This window comes from Myotis davidii, unplaced genomic scaffold, assembly GCF_000327345.1.
Source record: "Myotis davidii unplaced genomic scaffold, ASM32734v1 scaffold496, whole genome shotgun sequence".
NCBI classification, from domain to species: Eukaryota; Metazoa; Chordata; class Mammalia; order Chiroptera; family Vespertilionidae; genus Myotis; species Myotis davidii.
This window is the reverse complement of record NW_006289398.1, coordinates 5,938,969-5,949,750: the sequence shown is the minus strand read 5'-3', so window position 1 is coordinate 5,949,750 and position 10,782 is coordinate 5,938,969. Positions and strand designations below refer to the sequence as shown.

General features: G+C 54.7%; 1 protein-coding gene across 1 annotated transcript in view; it reads right to left on the bottom strand.

Annotated features, from left to right (window-relative positions):
• ITGA2 (integrin subunit alpha 2) overlaps positions 1-10,782 on the bottom strand; it is an 85,993-nt gene that overhangs the window by 9,207 nt on the left and 66,004 nt on the right. The window contains exons 20-27 of the mRNA XM_015562609.1: positions 8,047-8,157; positions 7,416-7,498; positions 6,322-6,463; positions 5,198-5,290; positions 4,327-4,403; positions 4,165-4,248; positions 1,378-1,477; positions 244-354 (exon numbers count right to left, since the gene is read on the bottom strand). Coding sequence (XP_015418095.1) covers positions 244-354; positions 1,378-1,477; positions 4,165-4,248; positions 4,327-4,403; positions 5,198-5,290; positions 6,322-6,463; positions 7,416-7,498; positions 8,047-8,157 — 801 coding nt within the window. The remainder of the gene's footprint in view (positions 1-243; positions 355-1,377; positions 1,478-4,164; positions 4,249-4,326; positions 4,404-5,197; positions 5,291-6,321; positions 6,464-7,415; positions 7,499-8,046; positions 8,158-10,782) is intronic.

The following is a 10,782-nucleotide window of genomic DNA, read 5'->3' as shown; positions in this document are numbered from 1 at the left end:
CCTGTGGGCAGAGCGCTGCGGGGGGACCCCCTGCCCAGGAGGGGCCTCAGGAAGAGCCTCTGCCGTCCACACTGACATTCGCTTCTCACCACAGCACCCGCTGCTGCTACACGATGGACGTTAGGAGAAGAGGGCGCCTTCACCGTCTCCGTCCACACCTGTCAGGCAGGGCCACCCCACACACACACCCGGCGGGGCCCACCCCGAGGGCGCACGTCGCTCTGGCGCTCGGGCCGCCCTCACCTGGCCCGTGTGCACGCCCGTCAGGTACAGGAGCGGGTTCTTGTCGGTGGTGAGCTGGGGGAGGCGGATGCGGACGGAGGCCATGCTCACAGGGATGCTGCCGGTGGTCACCTATGGGGATGGAAGGACACGGTTTCGCTCCTGTCCTCACAGGTGGGGCGCCGGTCACGTGGCCGGTGCGCACACCCTCCCGGAGGTAAACGTGGTAAGACCCACAGGAATAACACCCACGTCCCTGCTCTGGGATGAAAGGGTCAGCGCGGCTAAGGCATGGGACCCACGGCCGGCACTGACGACGCTCCCCACGCATGCTGTTCTGCTGTGAGTGCTAACGGACTCAACATCTCATTACGGAGGCCGTGGCCGGATGCCACGCGTACCCCTGCCTCCCAGCACCTGCATCCCAAACAAGGCTCTTCGAAAGACCTCTTTAAGGAATCACCAAACTGCAGGGCTGCAGCCAGGCAACGGGCTAGTCAGAGATGAACCAAGAAAACTGCATAGGCTCAGGGCGGAGGGTGAACGTCCTTACTTCCTATGGTTTCCCCATGGTTAAAACAGCTGCTTCGGCAACTTAATGTCTCTTTATGTAGCTGACAACAACCTTTAGATTAGTAATTGCTCGTACCAGCCGACCGTGGAACTGGACTTACACATATTTCTAGATTCTGCCCAGCATGACTACAAAACATACTTGTACACAGATGGTGAGCTCCTCGGATCAAAGGCACACGAATGCCGTCCCAGAGACTGCCCGCACCAAGCCGTTATATCAACGTTCCATTGATTAATGTTGAAAACTGTCTTTCGAAATACACCCCTTAGCCCTCACCCAGACACACAACCATGCACAGTGCCCCGTGTTTAACCCCCCACCCCAGGGTCATCTCAGTGACTCTCGGAGGGAGCAGCTGGACCAGCAGCATTCCGTGACCTGGGAGGGAACTTGCTAGAAATACAGTTTCAGACCCACCCTCGACCAGAAGCTCTGAGGACGGAGCCCCGTGACCACATGGTACCAAGTCCCCCGGGCGACCTGATGTCCACTCAAGTGTGAGAGCCACCAGCACATCTCAACTTCTCCTTCTGCTCCTCCTCCCTCCCGACGCCCGCCTTCGGGGCAGGCGCACCAACCTTAACGGAGAAGGCGAACTTGGGGCCGATGTCATCAAAGGTGCGCACCGTGGAAGGAACGTGCCCATCCGAGACCTCGTAGAAGTTGATGTTGGTCGACCTGTCGGGGGATGTTGGTGAAGCAGACAGGTTAGCGTTGCTGTTCTTCTCGAAGCTTCGTGCTACTGTTACTTATGTATCTTCCGGCTCAGGTGACAAGCAAAAGCGTTTACGTTTAGGGACAAAAAGCTAAATGGAAACAAATGCTCCCGATGGGCCACGGCCAGTGGTCAAGCCTGAGGCTGAAGCAAACCCTTCCAAAGCACGTCCCTCAGAGATCTTCCTGCGGGAATCTCTGTGCTGCGGTATCACCGGTGGTACCGTTTCTAACGTGAGCACCAACGCATCGCTTCAGGGCTGGCGGTGGCGCCCTGTGGGGAGCGGGCTACACGGACGGTGTGTCACTCCGTAGACACTTGTCCTCGGTGAGGGATGAGTGACTGATGGCTGGAGGGTCTCCCATGGGGTGTGGCTGAGCACAGCGATGAGCCCGTCGGAGCTCCGTCCGGCACACTCAGTCCCCGGCGCCCGCGAGCCAGGACCTGCATCTGTCCCCTCTCCCCCTCTCCTGTCTCTGGTTCTGAGACCACTCTGTGCTTTCGGTCCAAACTGGGTCGGTCAGCCTGTGTCCACCAGAGAACGCCCTCAGAGGCTGACCCAGATGGGACCTCTTTGCTGGGGACGGCCTCCTGGGGTTCGCAGTGCAGTCCTGACCACGTCCAGGGAACCCCGACAGCCCGGCCAGACTGGAGTGGAGTGCTACACCCCGTCCTCCTCACTTCTGGGGCTGGGGCTGGACTCCGACCAGGTGGCTTCGCTGGGGTGGAGGCAGGGAGAGGGTAGGAGACTGGGAAACAACATCTATTCCCACCAGGTCATCTACCCTAATTATAGGACGCTGATTATATGTCCTAAAAAATTATAGCGGACATTTGCTGCCATTGTTTTTGTATTTCTGTACTGAAAATACTGCCTTTCTCCTCTTTTTTCATGCCTCCCTTAGGAAAACATTCTCCCCCCCGCCAAATTCTCAAAAGGAAAGTCCGTCAGAGGGAGACTTAAGTAGACGTGGCGAGCGTCCGGATTCTGTCTGTGAGGGCGCCGGACTGTGGCCGCGGGGGAACGGGAAGCTGAGCGGGTGGAACAGGAGCCTGGACCTGAGCGCGGGACCCCCCCCCCGCCTCCAGGCCTCCGGGGGCCAGGGCAGCAGCATCTAAGGTGGTTAACGCATCCTGCTTGTGTGTTTAAAGAGACCCAGCCCCTGGCCATCTGTGACCTCGGCGTTCCTTACGTCACCTACGTGTGGGTCAGTGTATGTACATTAGCAGTTCGCTATGCCGGGGAACCTGCTAGAAATAATTCTGCTATCACCCATTCCCACCCACCACATTCGCACAGAGCTGCACATTTATACAGCATCCAAGCGGTGGCCAAGGCTCACACTCCATCATTGGAAAGGACTTTTTTTCAACAAAAAGGTGTTTGTTTAAACATGTTTCCCCCCAGCATTGCTTGTGATGATTAAACAAACCAGCAAAAAAAGCAAAAACGTCCAAATATGTCATTGCTGTTAAATTGGTGACATAAGTTACACCCCAGCCAGGAACAGTACAGGTTAGAGTGGATGTCCTGACAGGAATTTTCTAGGATCACATAGCAAGCAAGGCTCAGCCAAGTGTTAGCATTGTGTTTGTAAATAGTGTGTGTGTGTGTGTGTCTGCGTGCGTGTATGTGTGCATCCGTGTGTGTGTGTGTGTGCGTGCGTGTGTGTGATGCTCACATCCTGTAGGAAAGCACACCTGTGTCCGGAAGGGATTCTAAAACAGTCCCTCCATTCTCGTCTATGGGACGAGCAGAGGAGGTGGGGGGTGATCTCATTTTCTGTGTGTATCTCTCTCAACCCTTTGCATGCCTCTCCAGGTGCATTCAATGTCCTTCTTTTATTTAATTTATTTATTTATTAAATATATTTTTTTTATTGATTTTTTTACAGAGAGGAAGGGAGAGAGATAGAGAGTCAGAAACATCAATGAGAGAGAAACATCGACCAGCCGCCTCCTGCACACCTCCCACTGGGGATGTGCCCGCAACCAAGGCACATGCCCCTGACTGGAATAGAACCTGGGACCCCTGAGTCTGCAGGCCATCAATGTCCTTCTTTTAAAGAACAAAGTCATCCAGGGATCAACCGGGGTGGTAGGACGGAAAACCACTCTAGCTTTACTCTTCATCATTCTTCCTATGAGCTTTGTAAACCGAATGATATTTCTTAAAGGACATCCGAATATCTCAGAGTCCATCTTCCCATCACAAACATACAGCTGAGATGGTAGCAAAGTGCCCCTCAATCTTACATTCACTTCATGGTAAAATGTCTGAAAACACTGGCCGTGGTGGGCGGGTGGAGTCACAAAAAGGCTGTATTAAGAAAAAGCATTTAGCTTGGCCGGCCTGGCTCAGTGGCTGAGCGTCTACCTATGAACCAGGAGGTCACGGTTCAATTCCCGGTCAGGGCACATGCCTGGGTTGAGTGCTCCATCCCCAGTCGTCCAGTGTGGGGTGTGCAGGAGGCAGCCGATCCATGATTCTCTCCCATCATTGATGTTTCTTATCTCTCTCCCTCTCCCTCCCTCTCTGGAATCACTAAAAATATTACAAAAAAAAAAAAAAGGATGAGCACCCGGAGGGTTTTGGAGTCACACATGCCATAAACCAGTGACGGTGGTGCCCTAGGCCACGCGTGCCTACCTGGTGATGTGGATTTCCGCATCGTACAGCAGGCGGATGGTGAAGTTGGCCGCGTTGTCTGCCTCGTTGGCTTCCTCACTCTCGCTGTGGAACAAGCATTAGGAAATTACTTGAAGGAAAATATCAGAAAAGCTATCCATGCACAACTTTGTTATGTTTTACCTGGAGGCCTGGAAACTGACAGATGCCCGATTCTGAAGGTTTTGAAGATTGAAGTCGAAGTTAATCGTAAACGTCACCTAGGCACAACATTAAAATCCGTCAGTGCACGATGCTCCGTACTCAGGCCCAACATGAAAAGAAAGTTTCCCCGGAGAGTGGATGCCCTCCGGTTGGATTCCGAATGGCATGCACCGCGAGCTCCCCAATGTGTGGGACGTGTGGTTACTGGTCCGCCTGGCACAGCTGCCTGGCTTTCAGAGTCAGACGGGCTCAACCCTCAGGGACACGGGCCAGCCCTCCGCCAGCACACGCCCGTCCGGGTTTGGAAGCTCTGTGCTGATGCGAAGCGTGCTCCTCCGGGGTTAACGCGTGACCGCCGGGGCCCCGGGGAGCGCACTTAGACCGACCGTTGGGCAACGCGTTCAGAAAAAAAGAACTTCCCATTGTGTGTGCTTTTTGGGATGCACCGCGTGGGGGAAATCTTACTTTTTAAAATATGTACATTTCTTGATTTCTGAGAGGAAGGGAGAGGGAGGGAGAGAAACATCAGTGATGAGAGAGACACATCACTTGTTTGCCTCCTGCAGGTCCCCAGGATTGAGCCTGCAACCGACGTATGTGCTCTTGGCCGGAATCAAACCTGGGACCCCTCAGCATGGGAACTCTATCCACTGAGCCAAACCAGTGAGGGCTCACTTCTATGAGTAACTGAAAGAGAACATTCAGATTCTAGATGCATCCTCTGAACAGGCAGGCAGCGGTGCTGTGATGCCCATGAAAGGTGACAGCTCGTGAGGAGGGCGGCCTGTGGGTGGAGTGGACGGGAGCGGAGGGGGCTGGCGTGGGTTTCAGGCTGAAACGCAGCTGGTACCTGCTGTTCTGGCTTCAGCGCGGGGTAGCCGACATCGCAGGCCACGGACTTCTGAGAGGCAGCCACCTGGCACGTCACTTCCGTCCCGTCCACCTGAACGAGACCAAGGAAACAGGAGCAATTATTATGCGCCGTGTGTGTGCAGGCATGGCCACGCTGCATGACGCACAGCGCACGGGCACTTTAGCGCCAAGGCTGGTGTACACTACAGTGACCCACTGTCCCCAGGACTTAGCATCCCGTCTTCTCCAGGCGGCCAAGGCGCTATTTTCGTTGCTAAGCAGGACACGCAACAGCCACAGGAGAGAGGCCAGACACTTGAATTTCCCCCCAGAATTGATTTATTCGCTCTTATATTTCATAAGCACGAAATAATTGCAATCCCACATGGAATGCTGTCTTAAATACACATCTTTCTCTTAATATAGGTGAAGTTTGTAGTTTCACGAAAAGAAAACAAAATTGTACGCTGGTGTTTATTAATATGCTTTAAATGATTTCCAGACTGTTTTTTGGTTTTCCTCTTTAGAATAAGCTGTCATTTGGCACGGGGAAGTTAAACACCGAAGTCAGAATGGTTTAGGACGCTACGTCTGTTAAGCTCACATTGCCTTGAGCTGGATGGGACCGGTTCACATTCTCTCATCACAGGCAGCTGGTTTGGAAAATCTTAGCTTTTCCCCCTCCTGCTCCCTGCACGGTGGCCGAGGGGACGGGGGCATTCGCGGTCAAGTGCGCCCCTGGGATAGTCATCAAGCCGACACGACTAGCTGACCTCGCCGGAATGCGTCCCCTGGCAGCCGCCCGCCCGGCCCAGCTGCGGGACTGAGCGCTCGGAGCAAGTGCAGCTCGGAGCATCTGAGCTCACGGTGGGCAAGGATCTGGCCCGGAGGCAAGTCTCAGGGCAAAGGAAAAACTGAGCCGCCTGCGAGGCCGCCCGGCCCGGACACGGAGCCAGGCAACGTGCTCCCGGGTTTAACACTTTGGGAGCCGCGCAGTCAGGCCTGAGGGTGCCCCCCGTGGTTAAAGAGTTTCCCTTGCAACACGGAGCACAGACCTCGGGGGTCGAGCTGAGGGGAGGCGTGACTGAGGAGTGAGCCCCCCGTGGAGCCAGCACCACTTACCGGCATGGACCAGGAAGCAAAAAACAGGTTGTCTGAGAAATCCACACGGAGCCCAGTGTTGTACGCACTCTCCCTTCTGTTTTTCAGTGTCACTGAGAAGGTTAACCTCTTGTTTTGGTTGCTGACAATAAAGGGTTGTTCTCTGTTTAAAAAAAAGGAGAAAAAGGAAAAAGAAAGTCATTAAGGGGAGGAAAGGGGTCAGTATTCAAACACCTCAGTCATTTCAAAAATAAGCTCTTCAGATCCACTTCGAACACTGAGAAAATTGCTCGGTAAGAAACTGTCTTCATTGCAAAATGATGAGTAAGTGCTACTGGGCTTTCTTCTTTGTTGCCTTTAGTACAAGTCGGGGAAGGAACCACCCACATACAAGTGGTTGTACAGTCCTTACTGTCTGACACCTGCACGACTGGCAGAAAGTGAAATTCAGACTTTAGAGTCTTTATTAATTACAGACATTTCTTTTGTAGAAACTATCTCCATAAACATTCACTTGAATAACAATCGAATGTGTCTTTTATTTCTATACTAGAGGCCCGGTGCACAAAATTCGTGCACTGGGGGGGGGGGGTCCCCCTCACAGTCTGGGACCCCTCGCTCCTTACTGCTCACTGCTCCTGACCACTCAGTTTGCTGCTCCTTAGCGCTGCCATGGAGACGGGAGAGGCTCCTGCCACCAGCTGTGAGCCTGGCTTCTGGCTGAGCGGAGCTGCCCCCGTGGGAGCACACTGACCACCAAGGGGCAGCTCCTGCATTGAGCGTCTTCCCCCTGGTGGTCAGTGCGCATCATAGCGACCGGTCGTTCTGGTCGTTCCGCCGTAACGGTCACTTAGGCTTTTATTATATAGATTTTACACTAGGCTTTACATTCTTTTTTTATTTTAGAGAGAGGAAGGTAGAGTGAGAGAGAGGGAGAGAAAGAAACATCAATGTGAGAGAGGAACCTCAATTGGTTGCCTCCTATAAGTGCCCAGGTCAGGGATTGAACCCTCAACCTAGGTATGTGCCTGATTGTGAATCGAACCCACCACCTTTGGGTGCACAGCACAATGCCCAACCCACTGAGCCACACGGAGCCATACAGTGAAACTTACTGAGCAGCTGGCAGCTGGCGGACCTCAAGCACCAGGTCGGAGATGCACAGGCCGTCGTCCCCACAGTCTTTGTGGAAAGGGATCTAGAGAAGGAAAGCAAGCCCAGACGCTGGCCCTTAGGAGAGCAAATGTGGACGAGCACACACAGCGTCCTTCCGTTTACACGGCGCTCAGAACCAGCCCAAACTAAGCCACGCTTCTGGACTATGTACACGCTTAGCAACATCGGAGAGGGAAGCCGTGATAAATGCAAAGTTCAAGGGAGTGACTGGCAGGGGGAGCAAGAGGAGTGTGGGGGTGGGAGTGTACAGGGGAGTCACAGGTTGGGGTAATATTCTATCCCACGGTGAGCACACGGAGTTTGCTGTGTTGTTACTTATTTCTCCCACAAACACCCGTGGGCCCTGCGGAGGGCGGCACCGCTCACGGGCCGGGCGGGCCTAGCACAGTGAACGAGGAAGACGGAATCTCGGGCTGCGTGGATCTTACATGCTAGTGGCCTGTGCACGTAGTCACGGTATTTCATTTAGAGAATGAACAGGTTAAAGGCCACGTGCTAAGTGTCTTTCCCACAGCAGCCACGGTGAACCTGCTAGCGGGTCTGGATGCCAGGAGGGCCAACCCCACTCACGCTGAAGACCCTGGCCGTCTCCGAGTAGGCCTCCAGGGCGGGGCTGGTGCCGGGGTGGGCCAGGCTGATGTTCACGAGGAGACTCAGGGCGTTGACGACATCCGAGGGCTCCTACACACACACAGAGTCCGTGTATTAGCACGGGAAGCATTAAAGCAGAACAGGCCACAGTGTTGTCTAGATGACGGCTCTGGCGTCTTCTCTTCTGCTCTAATCTGGTCTTTGCCTCTCCGCTAAGAAACTAAAGTCAGGGGCTCAGGGAAAATCAGAAGTGGCAGTTCTTGGGTAAGCGGCCCAGGAACCTCACTGTGTGCACATAAGGAATGGTAAACATTCAGGTGATATGCCCAGTTTTTAAAAATATATACTTTTATTGCTTCAGAGAGGAAGGGAGAGGAGGAGAGAGAGAAGCATCAATGATGGGAATCACGGATCGGCTGCCTCCTGCACGCCCCACACTGGGGATCGAGCCCGCAACCCGGGCCTGTGCCCTGACCGGGAGGGAATGAACCCTGACCTCCTGGTTCATAGGCTGACACTCAACCACGGAGCCACGCCAGCTGGCAATATATCCAGTTTTAATGCTGTAACGAGCTGTGTCAGTCCCCGCCCTCGGGTTGCTGGCTGTCTTTTCAGTCCCTACAGCTGAGACCTGGGGTCCTTGGTGCCCCTGGAAGGGACACTGTGGCCTCGAAGGGAAGGGACAGGCTGGCTGTTAGGCGACAGACAAGAGCTTCCTTAGTCGGAGCCTCACTCTGCTCTGCGAAGCCAAAGGCGCTGCCCATGTCCACATCCGAACCCAGCCCCCGACTTCCCCCTGGCCCAGCCCCCGACTTCCAGCCCAGCCCACAGCAGGAGCCCGCTCTCCTGGCTCAGGTGAGGTGCCTGGCCTCTCGCAGTCAGGAAGCTGCCACCCCCAGCACCCTCTCCGCTGGCGTGCAGGGAGGGGGACTGGCGGTGCCCACAGGCACTTGGCTTTGAGACGCCCCGTCTAGTGGAAAATGTACAAACGCCAGGACAGGGTGCGAGTGTCACTTAGCAGTCCTCATGCAGACCCCCCGGTTCTCCAGAAAGAACGAGGAGCAGACGGCAAGCGCTGGACACGAGGTGTGCCCCCTCCCCAGCGGGCCTGTTGCCACTTACCATCCCAGGCCGCAGTCAGTCCTCACGGCCCCTTGGGGCCTGGCACAAGGCGGGGCTGGCACAAGGTGGGGCCCGTGAGGACTGAACTGGACAGCGTCTCCCAGCTGAGGTAACAGCCCGCCCTGCGAGCCCCACAGGTGCACGGGGGAACCCCCAGGACTTCCACCCAACAGCCTGGCTGCCTCACCCCCCCGATGGGCCAGATGGGCCACGTGTTCAGTGTGACCCGCCATTCAGCTCATTATGTGGTTCCAGCTGTCATTCCTTAAAGGGGCGGGACAGCTGGCCCCTCACCAACAGAAGGCCAGGCCTTGGCGAACAAGTAACCTTCAACGTGAACAGCAAACAACCCATGTGCATGCGTCCGAGCATCCGTGGTAAGCTTTTCAGCGTCTGCACGCGGCCTTTCCCGAGATGTGGTCCCTGCATCACCGGCTGCACCACGAGTACCTGGGCCCCTTCGCCCTGCGTGCGCCCAGTGAAAAACCCAGTGCGATGGTTCTCTTCGGTCCCTTAAAAAGGAACGCAACTTCCCCGAGCGGAAAATGTCCGCGTAAAATCCCTGTCAACTACGCGTTCTCCCTGCTGACCGCCTTATAAGGCACTCTGTCCCCGGCGTCTCTGAGGGTTTTCTATTTGGCCCCATTAACTGCAACCACAAATAAAACGTAGCGCCCCTCACTGAGGAACGGCCCCTCGCCGTACGCGTTAGCGAAGGAGACAGGCGCCCTGTCCCCAGAAAAGAAAAGCGTGCGTTAGCAGGCGAGCGTTTCCTGGCTCCTCAGTCTCCCTTTTGGATTTTCTCCGTTTACTAGGCCCCAGGGAGGGGGGAGGGGGCCCTCACCTGTATGTGGATGGCGAACTCAGAGCAAGTCTGTCCTGGACCGACGGTGGCGTCCTTCTGCAGGTACCGGTCACTGTTCTCCTTAAACAGCCCCCGGGAGGTCACGCGGGACGAGTACAGGTCCGCGTCGATGGTGATGTTATAGGTAATGGCTGTGATAAACATCGTAAAAATGTTACCACAAAAACCTTCAAAGGGAAGAGCATCCCTGGTCTTATTGTGTCCCACTGGGTGAGGTCTCTGACTTCGAGGAAATGTGAAAGCGGCTTTTACGCTGATGGGCTGTGAGCCATGGACGGCCCAGGGCAGCCGTGACGCTAGCGCTGGTGGGATGTGCGTGACTGTGGCTGGACGCAGGGGAAGGAAGGTGGGCGCGCCCCCGGGGAACCTCTGAGTGGGGTTGGCCAACTTACTCCCTCACGCTTTGGTTTCCAAACATCATTCGTAACACGATGATGCGAAAAGGAAAGACACAGTTACTGCGTGCCCACAGCGGGACTCTGCCTTTCCTTTGCGTTATTTTTACCGCTTCTTTTTAGTTCATTGATCCTCTTACATTTTATCCATCTTTGTTAACCTCCCGAAGTCACTGGAGCAAGAAAAGTTACACAACATTTCTAATAGATATTTTAAAGGTAAGCTGTATAATGAATGTTTTTGGAAGTCAAGTCAACTTCTAAAATATTGAAAGTGATGCAATGAGGAGGAGCAACCCCATTCACATGATCGCAGCCCCACGCACCCACTCG